This window comes from Pinus tabuliformis, chromosome 1_2, assembly GCF_031772625.1.
Source record: "Pinus tabuliformis cultivar Carrire ecotype Pingquan chromosome 1_2, CPIR1, whole genome shotgun sequence".
In the NCBI taxonomy this organism is placed as follows: Eukaryota; Viridiplantae; Streptophyta; class Pinopsida; order Pinales; family Pinaceae; genus Pinus; species Pinus tabuliformis.
This window is the reverse complement of record NC_142298.1, coordinates 1,034,052,437-1,034,077,190: the sequence shown is the minus strand read 5'-3', so window position 1 is coordinate 1,034,077,190 and position 24,754 is coordinate 1,034,052,437. Positions and strand designations below refer to the sequence as shown.

Genomic DNA, 24,754 nt, shown 5'->3' with positions numbered 1-24,754 from the left:
CTAGTGTGTTAATCTGCTAGATTATAGTTGTGTCGCAGAACTGGGTGATTTATGAGGGTCTGTGTTAAGTGGGCTTGTCCCCTTGAGATGTAAGTTGTAAAAGTCATGATGTAATGTGTCTTGAGGGTCGAAAAATGTTTTAAATCCCCTCGTGAGTCCTAAGTCCTAGGTCCTAGGTGATGTTTCCAAAGGTTTAGTTCGATGATCCATTTAAAAAATGAAATAAAATAATAAAATATAAAAATTTAAAAAATTTAAAAAATGAAATAAATAAAAAATAATAAAAAATTTAAAAATTTAAAAAATAATAATAAAATAATAAATAATAAAAAATTAAAAAAAAAATTTAAAAATTTAAAAAATAATAATAAAAAATTAATTGAATAAATCGACGGATGAGATCAAGAGATGTCTTGATTCTCATCCACGGTCAAGATCATTTCTACATGGATCATTTGAACTAGCCGTTGGGATCATTTCCTTTATATAGAGTCTTAGGTGGTCATTTCAGATTCATTCGATCTGTAAGTCAGTACTGAAAAAGCTCTCTTGTAATCTGATTTCTGGTTAATAAAGGAAGACTTTGGGGTCCAAAATCTTGCTGGTGTTACTCTCTGGAATTGCTGTGAGATGTTTATTTTTCTGCATATTTCAGTTTTCAGCGATTAATAATATCTTGTTTTCAGAGTATTGTGAGCACAGGTATCTTGTTCACCTGCTAGGGTTTGAATGTTGTTAGGGTTTCTGAAATAATGGCAGGTATCTCCATTATTTCCTGAGATCTAGCAGCATTCTTGCTCTCTTTATTGATGGTTGCTTGAGATGTGCAAGAGATCTTTAGGTGAAGGATATTGGTGGGCGTTTGGGGAAGTTCTAGGCTGAACCAGCCGACTCCCATAGGCTCTTCTTTGCAGAGCCCAACTGATTTTGCCCTGGGTTAATCATTTAAAATTTCTTTTCTAGTTTACATGAGAGATTTCTGAAACTCATCTGGTATTCTGAAAGTACTTTGGTTTTGACTGCGAAATCTGGCTATCAAAGGGGCCAAAATTACAAATTTTGTTTAACTGCTCTAGGGTTTAAAATTTTTTTTTTTTGGTTCTGCACATATATTTTTATGTTTGTTTTCTACACCAAAAATTGCATTTTTTTTAGGTGGGTTTAAATCAAAGCTATAAAAGAGATATTTTTTGCAGAAATGCGTAGCTATATTCAGCTCAGGGTCGGTACCACTTGACATAGCAACCCGCAGCTGGCCATAAATCTGAAAACGCTCATGAAATTCTTTGAATTACCGCTGCCTGATTTGCTTGAAGCCGCACGCTCATAAACGAATCATCATCTTCTGTTGAGTTGGATTACATGCTCGTTTCATTTGGCCGACGCCAAAAGTCCAAACTTAATAACGCATTGAGACATCTCCATCGGCCTAGATCATTGCTGCCAGTGATCTGCATATCAGATTCTTGAAGGACTGGGGAAGAAGACTGTGGCTCCTTGCTGTAAGAAAGAAGACGTCCTGATCATTGTTGAAGCGCTCAGTCCAAAAGAACCGAGCTCCACCTTCCGCATTGACCCTTATCAACGCGTCTCATCTGATTTACGCATCTGGTGACATCAATGAAAACTTCATTCTGCCATCCTTCATCAAAATCATTTCCTGGAGTGTAAACATGCTTGAGATTTCCATGATAAGATCGATCCATAGGCTATCACGCGGCTCAGTTGCTGGACATCGTGGCAAATAAGAAAGTCGTGGCAGAAGCGTGAGCTCTTTCCGCTGTGTGTTATCAAACTGTCCGGATCTCTCTGCGTGATTGGTGTCTGCAAGAGATCGATTTGAAGCCGCCAGGGTCACGGAACAGGTAAATCGATTTTTATCCCTGCGTATCAAGTAAGAACGAACTTCTCTTTTGGTTGCGTGATACATATTGCGTCTCTGCGTTTTATATTTTAGTTAGGGTTTTAGTTGTAAAAATAATTTCATTTTCATGAGTTTTATTTGGAATAGATTTTAGTTACGCTTTAGTTCAGGTTTTAATTAGATTTGAATTAGATTTTTTTTATTATTTTTGTTTTGACTTAGATTTTAATTTAAGTTTTAGGATTTATTTTATTTAGATTTTAATTTAGTCTTTTAAATTTAAATTAGATTTTTGACTTGGTTTTAAAATAAAAAAGAAATAAAATTTCTATTTTTAGGCTTGGTTAAAATTCAATTTTGTTTTGGTAGGATTCTGATTTGTTTTAGTTAGGTTTTATTTAAATTTTAATATAGTTTTAAATTTTCATAGTTTAGATTTTTTAGTTTTAATATAAAAAATAAAAAATAAAAAAATATTTTCAAAGGGATTTTAGATTTAGCTTTATAGTTTAGTTTTAGATTAATTTTTTAGATTTCTTTTTTAACTTTTGGGGTCAAAAAAAAAAAAAAAAAAAAAAATTTCTTCGTCAGATCCAGTTATTTTCAGGAAATATCATCTTTCGTGCTGAGATCTAAATTTTCAAGTCGAGATGCGAAATTGATATCTGGTTAATGGTTTTGGTCATTCTAAGAGCATTGTGTTTTGGCTGATGATAGATGATTACTGTTCATGGTCCATATTTTTATATCATTTAACAAGTAATCGTTTTAACCACAATCTCTTAAGGCACTGGTCTGCTATTTTAGTCAAATCATTTTAGTGCTTTTTTATAACGTATCTCGTGTTTCCCAACCAACTGGTCGACAGTTGGTCTCATCATCTCACAGGGACTACCCCCCTTAGCCGCGGGAGACAGGCTTAAACGGAGGGATCGGGGATCAGAGTGACAGCCCCCGGTCTGAGCGTTGTCGTGCCAATCCGCGCGACAACATTTTTTGGCGCCGTTGCCGGGGATAGAGTTTTTCTGTCCTTGGTTCTTACATTTCAAGCTTTTCTGTGTCTAACTTCTTGTTCAAGTGGCGACTCCACTTCCTATATTATCTGCAAGAGTGTACACTAGAAGACATCCAAGCAGTCTGTGCAACCCCACTCCTGATCCTGAAAAGGTTTACAGGGTGCGATCACACAAACTTGCTTCTCGTACACTCCTTGCAAATCTTGGACAAGAAGCCCTTTCCGATATTCATTTGCTCTTTAAAGGTCAAGTTAGGCGCAGCACCATGAGTCTGTATGCCCCATGTGATTTTTCGAACATTCCTGGATCCCCCAATGCTATTCCATCTGTTGGGATAGACAAATTGCCTAATTTTCATGGAGATAATGCCATTATTGTTAATTCCCATTTGCGAGATTTCAATATATGGATGGCTAAGTATGCTAGATCTCCTGATTTTGATCATGAAGATGTCAGGATGACTCTTTTTATCTTGACTCTAGCAGGTGATGCTTATGACTGGTTTACAGAAAAACCTCCAAATTCATTTAACTCTTTACAATCAATCATTAATTCATTTAGAGAAAAATATGGAGATAAGAGAGAGGGAAGACATCTTGTAAGAGCTCTTACTCTGATAAAAAAGAGAGATGATGAAACTGTTGAAGAATTTAATAGAAGGTTTAATGGTATTATTAGAGAATTACCTCAAGACTATAAACCTACAGATAAAACTCTCCAAGATTTTTACATTGATGCCTTTGGTCCTGAACCATCTTATGAGTTAAGGTGTGCTAAACTTACTGATTATCGAGATTGCCAAGCTTTAGCTATAGAACTTGAAAAGGACAAGGCAGCTTCTGGGAAGTCTGAAATCCCAGGTTTTGATAGGGCTGCTACGAAACTAAAGGAACCTAAGGGAAAAGCAGTCCAAGAGCCAGAAAGTGAGCTTGTTCTTAAATTGCTTCAAAAAATTGAAACTATGGAAATTAATCATAATAAGGAGATAAACACTTTGCAGAATAGATTGATTCAGATGGAAAGAACGCAATCGCAAAATTTTCAGCCTCGAAATAATAATAACAAAAATAATAATTGGCAAAGAAGGGGTCAATCTAGTGAGCAGAGACCCCCTAACCCGCTTACTAATCTGGTAGATGATGCTCCTCCTTACTGTCGTGCTTGCGATGCTTTTCACGAAGAGTCCTCTTGTCTCATTATCAGAAGACTCTTGGATAATGGAATGCTTGGGACAGGTGAGCAAATAAACGTAGTAGGGAGCAAGTTTCCTGTGCCCATGAATGATTGGATAGAGATTAAGGAAAGGAGCTATGATGTTATGGATCCTTCATCTGCTTTTAGTATTAATAACCTTGAAAATGAAGATGACATTTTGGCTAGGTTATATGGTGAGAAACCCTCTCCTGAGAAAATTTTAGAAATTGCTAGAGATAGGGGTTTGACATACCAAAGAAGGGATAAAGATCAGAGCGGGAATCAAATTCCCCCTCGAACTTTAAACCCTGGCATAAACTCTGGAATAGATGTTGATTTGGGAAGTTGGTTTAACAATGCAAAAATCTGGGTTCCTGTATCTGAGATCGCTAAGATCCCTTCCCAAAAAGACAAGTTACTAAAGGCAATTCAGGGTCCTCAAGTCAACACTTCTCAGCAGAAGATTCGCGAGGTTGACTATCATGATGCTCCTATTTATCTGCAAAGCGTAGATGCTGATAACAAAGATCATCAACCCTTCTTTATCACCTTATTAGTCAACGGGTATAAATTGAATAACTGCATGTTGGATTCAGGCGCATCTGCTTGCGTTATGACTAAAAGGGTCATGGAACAACTTAACTTAAGAGTTTCTAGACCCTACTATAATATATGTGCTATGGATTCTAAGAAAATCGAAGTACATGGTTTAATCAAGGATTTACAAGTTAACCTTTCAGTTTACCCGGACATCATGGTTGTTATGGATATCGTTTTCGTTGATGTACCTGATGCTTGGGGTATGCTGTTATCTAGAAAGTGGGCCTCTGATCTAGGAGGAAGCATTCAGATGAATTGGTCATATGCTATGATTCCTTCTCCTAGCGGTGATGGTTTTGTTAGGCTAAATAGAGAGCCCGAGAGGAAATTTCATGTTGAAAATCCTAAGAAGCCTCATAACGAAATAATTAGAGAACAATCTGACATCGGGAACTACTCTATCATGTCCAATTTCATAATTCCTCCCGATGATGAGATTAAGGATCTTAAGGATAACGTCTGGTATATGTACTTCGATGGTGCGTCCTCTAGTCATGGTAAAGGTGCAGGAATAGTGCTTAAATCGCCCCTTGGTCATATATTCAAGTTTGCCTACCGTTTAGAATTTGAAGCAACCAACAATGTCGCTGAGTACGAAGCTATATTGTTGGGTCTTGAATTGGCCAAAGCTTTGAGGATTAAATTGCTTAGCATCAAGGGGGATTCCGATCTGGTTATCATGCAACTTAAAAACAAATTCACATGTAGAAATCAGAGATTAAGAAACTATCGAAATGCTGTGTGGGATACTATGGATCGACATGATGCCCTTAACCTTGAAGCAATCCCTCGAGAACAAAATAGTTTGGCGGATGAACTTGCCGTAGCTGCTACCACTTTCCAGTTGTCTGACGAGTTAATTAACGATAAAATTAAAATGGAAGTAATATTCAGACCATCTGTTCCAGACAACTCAGAGCATTGGCAAGTTTTTAATGATGAAAAACAAGTCGTTCGTTTTCTCAATAGTTTGGATGAGTTTGAAGATTTTCGGATAATTTCTCAGGAGGATGGATCTTTAAATCATGAACATATCATAAATCCTACTCCTAGAAATGTGGTTGCCTTAGAGCAACATTTTGATCGGCATGATGCCACGAAGCTTAGAGAAGAAAACAAGATGAACCCAGGCGAGTACCTCGAAATCAACATTGGAACTTCTGAAAATCCGAAAATAGTTAAAATTGGTAAAGGTACTAGTTTGGAGGAAAGGAAAAAGTTAACTGATTTACTTCATGAATATAGAGACGTTTTAGCTTTTTCCTATGATGAATTAAAAGGCTATAGGGAAGATGTTATGGAGCATACTATTCCCTTAAAGGATGAAAATGCTAAACCCTTTCGGCAGAAACTTAGGCAAATTAATCCGAAATTAGCCCCCTTGGTCCAGAAAGAGCTTGCAAAGATGCTTTCAGCAGGGATCATCGCTCAAACTAGGCATTCGACATGGTGTTCGAATTTGGTGATTGTTAGGAAAAAGAACGGTTCAATAAGACTTTGTGTCAATTTTAGAAACCTTAATCTAGCATGCAAAAAGGATAATTACCCTTTGCCAAACATGGAAACTTTGTTGCAAAGAGTAACGGGGTCTGGAATGATGTCATTGCTAGATGGCTTTTCTGGGTATAATCAAGTTTGGGTGAAAAAGGAAGATCGACACAAGACCACATTTACAACACCGTGGGGTACTTTTGAATACATCAGAATGCCATTTGGGTTAACAAATGCTGGGGCTACTTTCCAGAGGGCCATGGATTATGCCTTCAAAGGGTTAATCGGGAAAATTATCGAAATCTATCAAGACGATCTTACTGTTTTCTCTAAAGATGGTATCAGTCATATAGATCATCTTAGGCAAGTTTTCGACAGATGTAGAGAATATGGAATTTCTTTGAATCCGGCTAAGTCTGTTTTTGGGGTAACAGAAGGGAAATTACTCGGTCATATCATTTCTAAGGAAGGAATCAAAATCGATCCCGAACGAGTTGAAGCAATTCAAAAGATTCCTCTCCCGCATAATCTTAAATCCCTTCAGTCTTTCCTTGGAAAGATAAATTTTATTAGAAGATTCATCCCAAATTATGCAGAAATAGCTAAGCCCATTCAAAATCTTCTGAAGAAAGATGCAAAATTTGTCTGGCAAGAAGAGGGCAAAAAGGCTTTCCAAGAAATCAAGTCCGCTATTGCAAAAGCTCCTGTCTTGGTTAGTCCTGACTATTCCAAGGATTTCATGATTTTTTCTTTCGCTTCTGAAGATACCATCGCCGGTGTTTTGCTTCAAAAGAATAAAGAGGGTCACGAGCAGCCTATTGCTTTCATGAGTAGAGCACTTCAAAACTCCGAATTGAAGTACAATACCATGGAAAAGCAGGTTTATGCCTTGGTCAAGTCTCTTAAGCATTTTAAAACTTATGTGGGTTATTCTAAGATCATTGCTTTCGTCCCACGTTCTGCTGTTAAAGACATATTAACTCAAACTGATTGCTTAGGGGCTCGTGCTAGGTGGGTTACTAAGATACAGGAGTATGATTTAGAAATTAGACCCACCAAGCTGATCAAAGGCCAAGGTTTAGCTCAAATGTTAACTGAAAGTAATGAAAAGACTCTTGGTTTGTTCTGCCTTGACGATTTATCTTCGCCAGAGTTGAGAAGATTAGCAGAGCATGAATGGTATAAGGACATAGTTTACTATTTGACAAATCTTGCATGTCCTAACCATTTAGTCGCTCATAAGAGGAGGGCTCTTAGACTAAAAGCCACTAAGTACTGCCTTATGAAGGATGGCCTTGGATGGAGAAATCCTGAGGGCATAGTGCTTAGGTGTGTTGACGATGTTGAGTCCAAAAGATTAATCTCCGAATTTCATTCAGGATTTTGTGGTGGTCATTATGCCGCTAGAACTATCGCCCACAAAATCCTGAGAGCTGGCTATTATTGGCCTTCGATTTTTTCTGATGTGCACAAGTATGTTAGAACGTGTCAAGCCTGTCAGCTGTTCACTGGGAAGCAGAAGCTTGCTGCCCTTCCTCTACAACCTGTTATTGTGGAGGCACCTTTTCAGCATTGGGGTCTGGACTTCATAGGGAAGTTCCATGAAAATTCTAGCAATGGCTACTCATGGATTTTAACTGCTACAGATTATTTCACTAAATGGGTCGAAGCCATTCCTGCTAAGAATGCCACTGAAAAGGTGATTATGGATTTCATTGAGAATAACATCATTACTAGATTTGGTGTCCTCGCTAAGATCACTACGGACAATGCCAAGGCTTTTAGTTCTTCAGAGTTTACATCTTTTTGCTTCAAATATGGCATTGTCTTATCTCATTCGTTGAATTACTATCCTCAGGGTAATGGTTTGGCTGAATCAAGTAATAAAAATCTCATAACCATTATCAAGAAGATAGTAGGAGATAACAAGAAGTCTTGGGACAGTAAAATCAAGTATGCTTTGTGGGCAGACAAAATTACTAAGAAGAAGTCTACTGGTAAATCTCCCTTTGAATTAGTTTATGGCTTGGATGTTACCTTACCTGTGCACCTAAAATTGCCAGCCTATCAGCTTCTCCAAAATTTTTCCACTAATAAAGATGTTGTTCAGAATAGGATAGATCAGATTGTGGAATTAGATGAGGCTCGTCGGACAGCTTTTGAGGCTATATGTAAAAATCAATCTAATATTAAGAAAAGCTTTGATAAATGCTCTCGATCTAGATCTTTGCAGGTTGGAGATATGGTTTTACTCTGGGATCGCAAAAATGAAAAGCCGGGAAAACATAAGAAGTTTGATAGTTTGTGGCTGGGACCATACATCATTAGAGATATAGCCGGGCCAAACTCATTCTACTTGAGCAGATTGGATGGCGAACCACTTGATCTACCAGTGAACGGCCAAATGCTCAAGCTGTTCTTCAGAGATGATATCTGATGCCATGGGGCATCTTCTGTATTGTATTTCTATCCCTACTCTTTGTCTTTTCAGCATTTCATTTCTGTTTTTAGGATTAGATTTACTTTTCATAGTTAATAAATGAAGAGCTTTTATCTTTCCTGTGCTTAATGTATATGATGATTTTGGACGGACGCTACTTATATTTTGTTGTGTGTTGCATGGATGCAGATTCTGGATTCTCACATTCCTACAGCGCAGCGACGTGTCCCCAAGTAGAGCCAGATGTTGACCACTACTGGTCAACTTCCCATGCAGTACACCCTCTTTTCTTGGCAGAAAGGGGTAGCACCTGAACGACGTGTCCGTGCTAGCCTACAGTCATCAGCAGCTTGATCATTTCAATTGTAAACCCAGTCTGCATGTATGAATTGTAAATAATCTAAGCAGATCAGAGTCATGTATGTAAAATTTCCTAGGTGGACCTAACTTTCTATGATAATCTATGTCCCGGAAGGTTTTTCGTCTCACCGATCCATGGATCGGCAGAGTTTTCCTTCAAACCTGACCCCAAAGACGGGATGGATTTTGTCATTAGAACTTTAGGAGAATCCTAGTGTGTTAATCTGCTAGATTATAGTTGTGTTGCAGAACTGGGTGATTTATGAGGGTCTGTGTTAAGTGGGCTTGTCCCCTTGAGATGTAAGTTGTAAAAGTCATGATGTAATGTGTCTTGAGGGTCGAAAAATGTTTTAAATCCCCTCGTGAGTCCTAAGTCCTAGGTCCTAGGTGATGTTTCCAAAGGTTTAGTTCGATGATCCATTTAAAAAATGAAATAAAATAATAAAATATAAAAATTTAAAAAATTTAAAAAATGAAATAAATAAAAAATAATAAAAAATTAAAAAATTAAAAAAATAATAATAAAATAATAAATAATAAAAAATAAAAAAAAAAATTTAAAAAATAATAATAAAAAATTAATTGAATAAATCGACGGATGAGATCAAGAGATGTCTTGATCCTCATCAACGGTCGAGATCATTTCTACATGGATCATTCGAACTAGCTGTTGGGATCATTTCCTTTATATAGAGTCTTAGGTGGTCATTTCAGATTCATTCGATCTGTGAGTCAGTACTGAAAAAGCTCTCTTGTAATCTGATTTCTGGTTAATAAAGGAAGACTTTGGGGTCCAAAATCTTGCTGGTGTTACTCTCTGGAATTGCTGTGAGATGTTTATTTTTCTGCATATTTCAGTTTTCAGCCATCAATAATATCCTGTTTTCAGAGTATTGTGAGCACAGGTATCTTGTTCACCTGCTAGGGTTTGAGTGTTGTTAGGGTTTCTGAAATAATGGCAGGTATCTCCATTATTTCCTGAGATCTAGCAGCATTCTTGCTCTCTTTATTGATGGTTGCTTGAGATGTGCAGGAGATCTTTAGGTGAAGGATATTGGTGGGCGTTTGGGGAAGTTCTAGGCTGAACCAGCCGACTCCCACAGGCTCTTCTTTGCAGAGCCCAGCTGATTTTGCCCTGGGTTAATCATTTAAAATTTCTTTTCTGGTTTACATGAGAGATTTATGAAACTCATCTGGTATTCTGAAAGTACTTTGGTTTTGACTGTGAAATCTGGCTATCAAAGGGGCCAAAATTACAAATTTTGTTTAACTGCTCTAGGGTTTTAATTTTTTTTTTTGTTTGGTTCTGCACATATATTTTTATGTCTGTTTTCTACACCAAAATTTGCATTTTTTTAGGTGGGTTTAAATCAAAGCTATAAAAGAGATATTTTTTGCAAAAATGCGCAGCTATATTCAACTCAGGGTCGGTACCACTTGACATAGCAACCCGCAGCTGGCCATAAATCTGAAAACGCTCATGAAATTCTTTGAATTACCGCTGCCTAATTTGCTTGAAGCTGCACGCTCATAAACGAATCATCATCTTCTGTTGAGTTGGATTACATGCTCGTTTCATTTGGCCGACGCCAGAAGTCCAAACTTAATAACGCATTGAGATATCTCCATCGGCCTAGATCATTGCTGCCAGTGATCTGCATATCAGATTCTTGAAGGACTGGGGAAGAAGACTGTGGCTCCTTGCTGTAAGAAAGAAGACGTCCTGATCATTGTTGAAGCGCTCAGTCCAAAAGAACCGAGCTCCACCTTCCACATTCACCCTTATCAGCGCGTCTCATCTGATTTACGCATCTGGTGACATCAATGAAAACGTCGTTCTGCCATCCTTCATCAAAATCATTTCCTGGAGTGTAAACATGCTTGAGATTTCCATGATAAGATCGATCCATAGGCTATCACGCGGCTCAGTTGCTGGGCATCGTGGCAAATAAGAAAATCGTGGCAGAAGCGTCAGCTCTTTCCGCTGTGTGTTATCAAACTGTCCGGATCTCTCTGCGTGATTGGTGTCTGCAAGAGATCGATTTGAAGCCGCCAGGGTCACGGAACAGGTAAATCGATTTTTATCCCTGCGTATCAGGTAAGAACGAACTTCTCTTTTGGTTGCGTGATACATATTGCGTCTCTGCGTTTTATATTTTAGTTAGGGTTTCAGTTGTAAAAATAATTTCGTTTTCATGAGTTTTATTTAGAATAGATTTTAGTTACGCTTTAGTTCAGGTTTTAATTAGATTTGAATTAGAGATTTTTTTTTTTTTTTTTTTTTTTGACTTAGATTTTAATTTAAGTTTTAGGATTTATTTTATTTAGATTTTAATTTAGTCTTTTAAATTTAAATTAGATTTTAAATTAGATTTTTGACTTGGTTTTAAAATAAAAAAGAAATAAAATTTCTATTTTTAGGCTTGGTTAAAATTCAATTTTGTTTTGGTAGGATTCTGATTTGTTTTAGTTAGGTTTTATTTAAATTTTAATATAGTTTTAAATTTTCATAGTTTAGATTTTTTAGTTTTAATATATAAAAAAAAAATTATTTTCAAAGGGATTTTAGATTTAGTTTTATAGTTTAGTTTTAGATTTCTTTTTTAACTTTTGGGGTCAAAAAAAAAAATAAAAATAAAATTTCTTCGTCAGATCCAGTAATTTTCAGGAAATATCATCTTTCATGCTGAGATCTAAATTTTCAAGTCGAGATGCGAAATTGATATCTGGTTAATGGTTTTGGTCATTCTAAGAGCATTGTGTTTTGGCTGATGATAGATGATTACTGTTCATGGTCCATATTTTTATATCATTTAACAAGTAATTGTTTTAACCACAATCTCTTAAGGCACTGGTCTGCTATTTTAGTCAAATCATTTTAGTGCTTTTTTATATCGTATCTCGTGTCTCCCAACCGACTGGTCGACAGTTGGTCTCATCATCTCACAGGGACTACCCCCCTTAGCCGCGGGAGACAGGCTTAAACGGAGGGATCGGGGATCAGAGTGACAGCCCCCGGTCTGAGCGTTGTCGTGCCAATCCGCGCGACAACACCATACATACTTTATGGTTACTTACCTTTGTCGAGATGACTTGCATTTCCAGATGCCATCTTCATCGATCTGTTTTCGGGTGTGAGATATTCTTCACTGTACTCATCTGCTGATTCTTCCAAGTATATGATTGCCACCGACCTTGGATTGATGTCCTTATAGCTTCATAGGTCCTTATGCAAAACTGATAGCTATAAGCATGTCACTGTTTCTTTCTAGCTTTGACATTTGTTTGATGACTAGATTACTTCAGGTCTGTTTCCTTGGATCTTTCAAACTTCATTACAGTGATCAGATATATATGAGATTGGTGACTGCCACATGTACTTGGTCACCACAGGATTTGAACTTTGTAAGAAGAGTAGAGTAGCAGTGTCACAAGGACACATCTTTGAAGAAGAGATCTATGCTATCACAGAGATAGAAAGATCTATGCTTCAAACTTTTAGCAAGTTTAGAATTCTTGACAGAGATCAACCGTATGCCCAAAAGAGGACCTTAATGAATTTGGATTGATGCTTCTTTTTGGAGTTTCCTTTATCAATCTTTTGCAAAATCTCAACTCTTGAATGGAGACTTCAAGGCATAGTTTTAAAAACCAGAAACGATGACTAGACTGGTCTACCTATTAAACTGGGTATCAACAATGTTCCACCAAGACTCAGGTGCGGGGAAACGTGTGGGAGTACCCTCAAATTTTAGGGAAATTTCGGGGGTGCGGGGAGACGTCGAGGTATATATATATATATATATATATATAGATATATATATATATATATATATATAGATATATATATATATATATATATAGATATATATATATATATATATATAGATATATATATATAGATATAAAAAATTCAAGTTCATATTCATTGTTCACTGTTCAATAATGAAAGCATAAAAATATTAAATAGACAATTGAATCATTGATCCATCCTCATCATTCATTTTGATACATACATCATTCATGAATCATATGACATACTCAAGTCTCATTATTGAATTATTCATACATACCATGAGATTCGATAAAAAAATTAAAAATCGATAATGAAATATTCAAATACATTGATTTGATTTTTGATTTTTGATTTTTTAATTTGGGTCTTATTAGACAAATTTAAAGGGGGATGCCTAGAAGCACCCTTTTTTGAAGCCCAGACGCACCCTTTTTGGGGAGTCTAGACTCCCACACTGAAGGGGGACGCCCAAACGCACCCTTTTTGGGGAGTCTAGACTCCCACACTGGGGAAACGAACCCCCTTGAGTCTCCCTGAGACTCCCCAAAAGGGGTGCATGGGGAAATGCACCCCCAAGAGACTCCCTGTCCCGGGTGCGAGAGTGCGTGCACCCGACCCTGGGGGACGCGTCCTCGTGGAACACTGGGTTTCAAACCAGAACCGGTCAAACCGGGATTGGTCAGGTCTAAATGAACGTTTAAAAAAAAATACATCAAATGATTTTTTTTAATGAAAAAAAACTATTTCTAAGATTTAAAATCATGGTTCCAAGCCAATAGAGACAAAATATGCAAAGTTTGCTCATTTAGATACCATGTAAAGGTGAATATATCAAAATGGCACCGAGTGCAATACATATCATCGACAAAATACATAAGCAATGAGGCTCTAAATGGCCTATAAAGTCCAAAAACAATGCTGCAAGTTATAAGGCCATTGGCCTACTACAAGACTACAAGTCTAGACTCTAGATTCTAAAGTCTACATATGATCATTCATCAAATTCATCACCACTAGTAGACATAATCATCATCATCAGTAGGAGCTACATAGACAACAATGATTTAAGGAATCTCTATATTATTAGACAAAAACCAATAATAGGAAGTCCTATTGCTGCTACAAAAGAACGATTCAACATAAAATAAAACATCACCATGTCATAAATCTTAAACTAATATGATTTGTTGTTGCCAATACTCATTTTTTAACACAAATTCCAATGACTTAAAGCAGAAATTTCTTCATCCAAATTACATGCCTCTTTGACTGAAGACCAAATTGTTGTGTAGGTTTGATTCCTACAATTTCATGAAAAGTGTGCTGGAACAAATTGTCATTTAGTTTTGATTTTTTATGAGTACGATTTGATGAAGACTGTCTGTGGGTTTCATTTTTCAATCACTAAAATGGTGGAAACGAAGTAGATAGTTCTGGTAAGTCAAATGCTCTATAAATTTATGGATCTGTGTTAAGGAGAATTTGCCTAATAACTCACATATATTTGTGCAGTGTGGGTCCCATTGAAATGACCGTATCCTGCTGATAATTTCCTGGTTAAATTTCCCGTTTATTTTTCTCCATTTTGAAAGTGGAATTTCACCGTTAAAAACTCAGTCTCACTCGACCATCATTATGATTTAAAAGATCACACCGTTTTAATTATAATTGAAACAATAAAACGATGAACTCTCCTCAATTCCCTTTGGAAAAATCAGTTTCAGTAGATTGTAAATGTGATTTAGATTTTCATAGCATTGCAATTTATAGTTTAAACGGTTAAACGACAAACTCCACCATTCAGTTATTTGCAATTAATTATAATTTAAATGGTAAAACAACAAACTCCTATGCGGCCTTGGCAACTGACCGACCGGTTTAGGATAGAACCGACCGATTTTACCATAAATCGGCCTGTTAGCACCGATTTTTCTGTTTTTTGGGCAAAGGGAGGGGTCAAACCCGGTTTTTTTGTCAGTTTGACCGGTTACTGGTTCAAACCGGTCGGATTTTAAAACACTGCTTCAAGGTAATTATATATACCTCAGAATCTGGGATCTGTGGTTGTTTGTAGATTAGACTTCATGCAACGGTGCAAATAATCCATACTTATTTTCTTCAAAATCCTGGCTTGCAACTTAACTTATTTTGATTCCATATTTTGGCTCTAGATCTTGACTGAAATTCGGTGCTACTTCTGTGGTGGATACCCTAGATTCTCCACAAATGAGAGGAATTACAACCCAGAAAATTAATTCTGATCTCTTCTTCTTGAGATGATGGAGCGAGGTTCCCAAGAATGCTTCAAGTGTAGGAACTAGGGTTTTTGAGATCTTCTTTTATTGACTTCCTTCAAGATGATGATGTAATCTTTGTCCTTGAAATGCCTTGGAGATGAGAGGATCTTCTTGATGATTTGATGCCCTTGATAATCTTCTAGAACTTTGGTTTTTGAGTGTCCTTTATTGAGCTGCCATTCCTTCACTTGTCACATTAGCTTTGATACCATGTTGAGAAATCTAGGGGACGCAATGTAGATGATTTCTCTTCATGATAACTATTTGTGATATATTTTTACTTTTCTTGTGTAGCTTCTTCTTTCATTTGGTTATTATTAATTTATTATTATTCTCTTCCTCAAACAACTACCAAATAATGACAAAGGACATAAGATATAGGCGATCAACCAAGGCCAAAACCTCTCCAATCTGAGAGGAAAACCCATGAGAAATCTTCTTCTTATAGAATCTTCAAATTGATGAATTCCAAGACCTAGAACCTTGACAAAGACTTCTAGTCAAAGACACCTCGAAGACCAAATCCAATTTCTTTCTTGTAGAAGTTTCTTCTCACAATGTCAACTCAAGCCAAATATGTCCTTTAAACCTTCAGACCTACAATGATGACTGCAACTTCGACCTTCTAAGTCTGGAATTCTCAACCTCGTGTAGCTCCCTGCACTATTCACACGTGTGAGGTAATTTGGGCAGTTTTAGTCCTTCTTTTCCTTCGCTTGACTCAACTTCTTTTCTTCCAGACTTCGGTCTTTGATATGGACTATTTTGATACTGATCTAGGCTTCTTTGAGATGGCAGTGACTTGATCTCTTTGTTGTAGATGATGCCCTAGCCACAGTCTGCACGTGTGAAGTTTTTAGCACAAAAACAGTCTTGAAAATGTGCCTTTTCTTCTTCTTGTCCCACTCTTTCCTTCGCTAATTTCTAAGCTCTTAGTTGAGTTTCTTGTGTGTGATCCTTGCCCCTAAAGTTTGTTGACTAGACTTCTTTATATAGGCACTCTGTCAGATTCATTAGGCCGACTTGTAGCTACCCCCAGGTTGACTTGTTGCTTCATGAGGCTGACTTGATGTTTGCTTCTTTGACAAGGTCTTGGAGGGTCTTTTGACTCTATTTGACTCAAATAAATTTCTTAATATGTAACATGCCCCAAATGGGTCTTTCATACATGACAATGACACATAAGCCCTAGAAGCTCTCAATGGGAGCTTGACCTATAAAATAAATTCTTCTTGAACATGAAACCCATGCCTCAAGATCAACAATAATAAATTTATTTTTCTCATTGCATCAAATACTTAAAATCCTGATTACATGTGTCATTATGAAGACCAAACCTAGTTACTTTTTTCAACAGAAGGTAGTGTCATTGTAAACCCATTCTGCAGGTTATGTAATGTAAATGATCCTAGTAAGATCTTGAATGTATTTAACAACCTAAGTAAGCCTATTATTTTGGCAAAAAATTTCATCCTAAGAGATTTTTTGTCTCCCTGACTCATGCGTGTTTCTAAACATAGATGGTCAACAAAGTTTTTCCCTCCAGCCTTACCCCAAAACTAGGGTGGAATTCTTTGTCAAAGTCTTAGGTGAGTCCTAGTGTTCTAGTCGAATCTTATGCAAAAGTGATTTGAGAATAATTTAAGTTAGTTGGCTAAATTATTTTATTACAAATCACTTGTTCTACTAGATCATGTTGTGCTGCAAAATTGGGTATGTGTCTTGAGGGTCTAAGCCAAATGTGTATTCCCCCTTTGAGGGCTATAAATGTAAACATCTTATGTAAATGAGGGTGGAAAAATATTAAATCCCCTCATGTGTCAGTTAATTAATTTTTCTGGCAAAATGAAATTAAATCCTAAGCTAGAAAATTAATTAATTAGAGTCAAATTAAATTGTCTTAGGAAAATTAATTCTCCAAGTGGAAAAATTCGTGGGTCTTAAAAGAATAAATTTTTGAAGGTCCTCCACCAAGAGAATATTGTATATTTTAAAAAAAATTGGACCCTTGGACCTTGGTGGTTAAGTGAAAGTCAAATTTTTTAGGAAATTAGCTCAAAATAATTAATTTTGAGTTAATAAAAATGGAATTAAATGATAAATTCAAAAATTCTCCAAAAATAAAAACTCAACGACTAAGATTAAAAGATGATCAAGTATTTTTCGATGACCGAGATTATTTTGACAAGGATCAAAGAAACTAGCCATTAGTTTTCCATTTGGAGGATTTATCTATAAATTAGACAGCCATTTGAGTCTCTAACCATCTGATTTTTGGCTAAGAAATTGCTGCTGAAGCATTTGTGTAAACTATTGTCCCGTTGGGAACTATTTCTTCTATCATAATAAAGACTCTGGGGTGATACAGTGATTTGTGGTTTGACGGCTGGGTCTGTTGGGTGAAACCCGCGAGGTCACTCTTCAAATCTCATTGAGTATAGTGTCCTGCTATGGTGTGCGGCTCAAGGAGTAGACTCCCCTTATCCGTGAGTCTCGGCTCTTGCCAAAATCATAAGAATTTAGTATATCTGGCTTGTAGGTTGTTGGATGTACTCTTGGTGTTATAGTGGCAGCTACGATGGTTGATCCTGGGTCTCCCTTAGATTAGGCTTGGCAGTTACCAATTCACCACGTTGTTAAAAAAATAAATAAAGACTTTGGGGTGCAACTCGAGGTGTAATTGTTCATTGATTTGTGGTATGTACTGACGACGACCTTTCTATCTGTGCTAATATATGATTATTTTGAGATAAAGACAATGTTTGCAGGTACTTCATTCCTTAGTATCCAAGTTCACAAACCATGGGCAAGGATCATTTTCGCTTGGATCCTGAATATTTATGTGGTGGATTAAATCTTCGCTAAGGCTATAGTGTGCATGGGGTTTCTAAAGCGTTTTTAGCCATTTATCAAAGAAAATAGCCATAAAAATATTTTTCTCAAAAATTTTAATTTTCATAACCCTTGTATATTTGGAAATTTTGTAAATAATTTGTAAATTATTTTTGCTAACTTGGGTTTTGGGGTTTTAAGAATTTTTGTATATATTTGGGGTTTGGGTGTTTTATTTTCATTTTTGCAGGTTGAATCAAGAGATCAAGCTGAAGTAGAGCTAGATCTAGGCCCTTGAGGGTAAGATCTAGTCTCTAGAAAATTTTGCAGGGCTACCCACTGAAGATTTTGCAGCAAAATTCAGATCTAGAGAAGATTTTTTTTTTCAGAAGCGAGGGTTTCACTTTTCAGGCCTCTTGGGCCCAAATCCAACCTCCTCTAGCCCTGCGTCAACCTGTAAGGCCCTTGTGTCAGCCTTTCCGGCCTCTTGGAGGCAGGCTGTAGCCTCCAAGGGCCTCGACCCTTCTTACTAGCCCTTGTGTTGGGGTTTTGAGGCCTTAAGTGCCCTGGCTGTGGGCTTAAGGAGCCTCGACCCCCTCTGAGACCCTAGACGGCTGCTTTAGGGCTAGTCGTGGGCTGTTTAGCTCCTAAACCCTAGCCATCTTGCCCTCTAAGCCTCAACGTCCAGCCTTTGAGCCCTTATCCCTCTAGCGTTGCCCCTTTTTGACCTTCTCTTGCCATTTTGATCCCTGATATGCCATCCTAGCCTCCTCTTCCCTCAACGCTAGTCCTTTTAGGCATAGCGTAGGCCGTCTTTGGCCTATTTTTCCCTAGTTCCATCCCTGAATTTTTTGAGACTGATTCCTTGGTGGTTTTGCAAGAGAAAGTTGCTCAAAACTTGTGTTTTCAGGTGCAAGCTCATTGGAGAAATTTTGGGTTGCTTGGGCAAGTTGATCTTCAAGGCCTTGGGCCTAGGGTTTTCTCTCTAAACCCTCATTTTGCTTCTGTTTTATTACAACAGTGATAACAGTCATATAATAGCCCAAAAACCACATTTAATTTGGTAAAAATCACTCAAAATTGCAAATTTTAAATTTTCCTAAATTTTGGCCACTTGGGTATCTTTAGCCTAGATCTAAAAATTTTCTTGCTGGAATTTACTGCGTAAATTACTGAATCAAGTATGCAATTTTTTGAATCACACATCTAAAGAGGGCTCAAAATTTGATTTATTTATTTATTTATTTTTATTTTTATTTAATTTGTATTTATTTTTTTATTTTAATTGAGTTTCAGTAAATTTTTCCTATTTTTGGGCATATTGGGCACTTGTTATAACATCATTAGCTTGCCGATCTGTTGATTTATTTACTGCTGTAATAAGTTGTTTCAGATTTGATATATTACTGAATACATCATCATAAAGTGGGCTAAGTACATAAATTTATGGTTTATATGTTAGGTAAATGCTATGATCTAAAGTGACTTCATTGCTGCTCTCATAAATCTAATAAAGTGCTGAAATTTTCTGAAGTATTATTGCTGATTTGATTTTTGAGATCTAATGCTTGCTTGTCTCATTTTAAGTTTACAAAAAATTTCTGAATTTTGCACTAGAAGCATTCCTACACTTAAATTCTAAATCTCTGATTGTTATAAGTTGCTTTAACACTTGAGATCTAATCGACATCATTGTGTTTGACATCTAATTGAGGCATTGTTAAGAAATCATTGGATAACTGCTCTAAGTTAGAGATCATAATCTTAAGAGGCTTTAATATCTTGGTTGTCTATCTTAAGCACTTGGCATCTTAAGTTTCATTGGTTAAACACCTTGTGGAATATTGTTGAACATTGGCACTTGTGTCTTTAAGCACCTATCTTGTCTTAAGATTGTTATCTAATCATTGTTAAGTACTCTTGCTATAAGGTAATTTACACTAAGTACTTAAATAACATAAACTAATTTTAACTCAAGATAAATTTCACTCATAATCGTTACACAAGCATCCTAGGACTTAGTTTACATTAATAATTTTACCTCCAAGCATAAGCGTGGTTGATAGACTCCTAGGGCAACACTTTTCCAATTAGCTTGAGGGATTGAACTCTTCTTAGCGGTTAACACAGTGACTTTGCAGTTGTCAAAGCCACAGTCTCTACAGTGCCGGAGGCACTGGGTGGGTGGAACATAGGGGGAGGTATCATTAATTAGACCACTGCTTGCTTCCCGTTGGCTTCCATTTCACAACCTACTCTGAAGACTGTTTCTCAAAACAATTAAGGGAGAGGTTCAACTTAGACTAGGCATTTAAGCTAAAATAACCAACATCCTTGCATCACACCTAGCTCTTAGGAATTGCATATCATATAGGATAGTCTATCATATTAAGCAACGGGTGTCCATCCAGTTACTTGGTTTCAATTTATAATAAGCAAGAATTGTGACTCCATAAGGCATTGGTCTCATACTTGAAATCTAATCTAATCCTTAATCTTGCTAAAATTCTACCGAGTAGCTAGGCCATTCATTCGTGTCTCCCAAGCAAGTTGGTTCCTAACTTGTTTTCCTCCACTTCATTTCCATAGGGACTACCCCCCATAGGCTGCTGTTGGGAGACAACTAAAATGAAGTGGGCAGGGATCAGAGTGACAACCCCCACCCTGAGCGGTTGTCATGGTCCTTGTACAATCTAGACGACAACAAGTAGATGCCTCTTAACACTATGAACTAGCTATGTAGGTCAAAGGAAGGCATATTAAACGGGAAGGTCTGAGTGAATGGGAGACTAAACTTCCGGAAGGACTGACGACTACATGGTCACTTGTAGAAAAGAAGTTCAATGGAATTTTTAGGTTTTCTATATAAATGCTTATGTGCAAGAATCTTCACCATTTTCTTTGAGCTTAATCCATGAATTTCACCCTTCTCTGGTTTATCGTTCCTTTGATTTTGAATGTGGTTATCATGGAATGAAGTATAAGATGGAAAAATGTTGCGAGGATAATACATATTGATTAGGAAAGATACCAATCAAGGCTCTCTTATATATTTAGTTAACCACAATGACAGTCAGAATTCAGCAAGGTTTATGGAATTTACACATGTTAGAGGTGAATTTTAAAGTAGATTTCAGCTTAGCAACCAAAGAAAAAATGTGAGACTTGTCTGTATTTTGATGTGTATGTTTCTGTTGTACAATTAATAGGAGGTTATAGGTGTTATGTACCTCTGATATTTAAGAGGTGAACATGGTCTTAACCAGTGTTATCAGAATTGGACCAGAACCAGTTGAACCAATCGGTCCGACCATGTTGAGGCCCTAACCAGTTTGACCAGTGGCACAGAATGGGAAAAGGCTGGTTCAGTACTAAACTGGCTGGTTTCATACAATGCGACTAAGGACCCTCAAAACACAATATATATATATATATATATATATAGATATAATTTATGAGTGGTGCAGACTAATATTCAACCCTGGGGCCCTACGAATGCCATGTATTTAATGGTAATGTTAAATTCTTAAAGTTAATTAAATTTTTAACAGAAGTGTTTTAGGATGTTTGAGAGTGGTAGCAACCTCATTGGATTTCATATGGAGAATGTAAAATTTTAGATCCCACTCAAATTGCAGCAGACTTAACGATTTTCAGGATATCATAATTGGGGCGATCACAATGTTTCCATTGGATTCCGTGATGTATGAGGGTTTGGAACTGACATTTCATCAAGTGCACCAAACCCTCTATGTACCTCAATGTTGGTGGCATTGATTGTTGAGCTCCTTTGTCATGACCCTAGTAAAAATGTACCCATCGCTAGAACAAGATCTTGATTTGACATTTTAAGCTTTTTCTATCTTATTTTAACACTTAGACGGTGATATTGATGATGAAAATCTGAATATAGGCAATGATCTTGATGATATGTAGGTAATTGTTGTAGCATAATTTTTTTTGGACTCTAGAGGCCATCGAGAGCAGTGTTGCAAACATCGTGATAACATTGCCACATCACAATTTTTTTACAAACGTTGATTTTATTGACCAAAAAATTCGCAGATTTTTAAGTTTGAAAAATCAGGATAAAATTGTAAAAATTGCAAAAAGAAATAAAAAATCATGAGTCAATGCAAAAATTGTCCTAAGTCACCTTTTTTGATATTTTGTATTTTTTTTTTAATTTTAATGATGTTTACCAATCTTTACCAATATTTTCCCAATTTTTATTATTTTTTCATTTTTTTAACCCTTGTCGATTTTATCTCGATGCCAATTTCAGCAGCATTGATCTAGAGCCTGATGTATTTTTGGTTCAGAGATGGATTGTAGTTGCTGTTGTGGTTATATGCACCTTTGCTATAAATATTAGAAACTTTGCATAATTGTTTATAATGGTTTGGATTCATATGGATGCTCACATGTGTGCATGCACACACATATATATTTTTTAAATTTGTATATTTATGTACATTTTGGTTGACTGGTTCTTTTTTCCCATTTTTTCTGGTTCTGTCTGGTTCCCAGTTTTGGGGCCGACTGGTTTGATGATTAGTCCAGTTCTGATAACATTGGTCTTAACTTGAACTTTAATCTGAATAATAAACATGCAAATTCAAGCAGTATCCAATAGTGAGTCACATTTACAAGCAAATTTCAGACGAAGGCCAGCAAATGTCATTTACAAATTTCAATTCTTGTTTTTTAAAGCACTGTTTTGGATACTGCATGCATATGGAGACAAATATCTAAACTATCTTTCACTGATGACAGTTTGCTGTTTGTGCATCATTGAAAACATAACTGTACTTCTTGCAACATCATTTCCTTATTCATGTTTACATTAGTTAGATTCTGGAAAATGTATGGAGCCTGTCTGAAGTTATGGTAATAGCACAGCCTTGCCAAGTATCCTTATGTAGGCTATCATTGTTCCATTGATTACTTCAGAACTGTGATGTCTGTGTCAGCGATATACTGGGAAATTAAAACCTTGTTTGCAGGAGGGTTGGCTTCCCTTCATCATGACTTTATTTACCTAACTATGTGATTTTCTCACGAGTTTGCCAAAATACAAATTCAATTAGAGGCAGTGAAATAATTCTTCTAATTGTCTTGTATGGAAGTTATCTAATCGTGATTCTGAATTACACAACTGCAGGTGGATATCATAGGCGTTAATTGCTACTCATCAAAGGACTTGTGGACATGGAAGAATGAAGGGATTGTTCTACCAGGCGAGAAAGTCAATAAGACGCATGACCTGTATGTCAGCAATGTGCTTGAGAGGCCCAAAGTGATTTATAATGATCACACCAAACAATATGTAATGTGGATGCACATTGACAATGCTAACTATTCCAAAGCTTCTGTTGGTGTGGCAGTCAGTTCCTCCCCCACTGGGCCATTCCAGTATCTTGGCAGCAAACAGCCACATGGTTTTGATAGCCGAGATATGACAGTATTTAAAGATGACAATGGTCAAGCTTATATTGTCTATTCATCAGAAGACAATAGTGAATTGCATATTGGCCAGTTGACAGAAGACTACAAGGATCTTACTAAAGTCATGCGAAGGGCTTTGGTTGGAGAGCATAGAGAGGCACCTGCTGTTTTCAAGCACAGGGGCCTATATTATATGATCACGTCTGGTTGTACTGGCTGGGCCCCAAATACAGCATTGGCTCATTCAGCAGAGTCTATGCTAGGACCTTGGGAAACATTGGGGAACCCATGCATGGGGGGTAACGAAGATTTTAGAAGAACTACATTTTTTGCCCAGGGAACATTTGTTTTACCTCTTCCTGGCATGCCTTATACATTTATATTTATGGCAGATCGATGGAACCCAGCTGAATTAAGAGACTCACGTTATGTTTGGTTGCCTCTCACAATGGATGGGCCTGCAGACGAGCCCTTAGAGGATGATTTTGAGTTCCCACTGTGGTCAAGGGTGTCTATTTATTGGCATAAGCAATGGAAGCTTCCAGAAGGATGGAATTCACCATTGCCCAATCAAACTAGTTAGTGATAGATAGTCTGTATTCTAATAACATTACATGATTCCTAGGTTACTGCATTCTTGGTCATTTGCAATGGCCAGTATATTAGCGCTGTGACAAGTGCATGTTCCAATAGCATCGTCTATATTTAGCAAACATGATTTCAAAAAGAAAAACTATTGGACAGAAGCCATCTAACACCATTTTCTTTCTTTAGGTGTTGAAAAAAGATGAAAAAGCTGATTCTACCACATATCCTAAACCAAATGTCTACAGCTCTTGTAAAAGTTGGTCTATCCAGCAAATGATTAATAGAAATTACTTGCTGTCTTCAAGTGCATTTTTAGAGTGTAGTCCTTTTACATTTAGTAGTGACATGTTTACTTCGTTTATAACTTGATTGCCTTTGTATCTTTTTGATTTTACAAGTTTAGGGTCATCAGCAACTGGCTAATCATATTGAAGTGATTCATCATATGTAGCTACTTGACTCTTTTGAGTTGTAGGCTTATTCTTGTGACTTTTATCACATATCTACTTATTCATGAAATGGTTGTTTCTGGAGAAGTTTCTTCAAGAAACATGCCCCAAGGGAAGGGATTGTTCAGAAATATAGCTCGAGCAGAAACTTCTTGCGCAGGTTCACTGTGAACATGCAAGAAGTAGTTCAAGACATTTCTTTGGCTACTACCTTAGAGAGGTGATCACTAAGATCACTAATTTTATCTCGTAATTTCACTTGAAAAATAAAAGAAAAAGTGAAAGTCTTATGTTTTTAAGTAAACTAGACTTAAAATCTAAATGAATCTTCTAGAAGTTCTACAACATCAGTGACTTTGGTCATTATTTACTTTTTAAC

General features: G+C 36.7%; 1 protein-coding gene across 2 annotated transcripts in view; it reads left to right on the top strand.

Moving 5' to 3' along the window:
* LOC149209662 (uncharacterized) overlaps positions 1-24,235 on the top strand; it is a 67,769-nt gene extending 43,534 nt beyond the window's left edge. For both annotated transcript variants that reach the window (XM_089396443.1, XM_089396442.1), the window contains one exon: positions 23,055-24,235. In XM_089396443.1, coding sequence (XP_089252569.1) covers positions 23,055-23,921 — 867 coding nt within the window. In that variant the 3' untranslated portion in view covers positions 23,922-24,235. The remainder of the gene's footprint in view (positions 1-23,054) is intronic.
* The last annotated feature ends 519 nt before the right edge of the window (positions 24,236-24,754 follow it).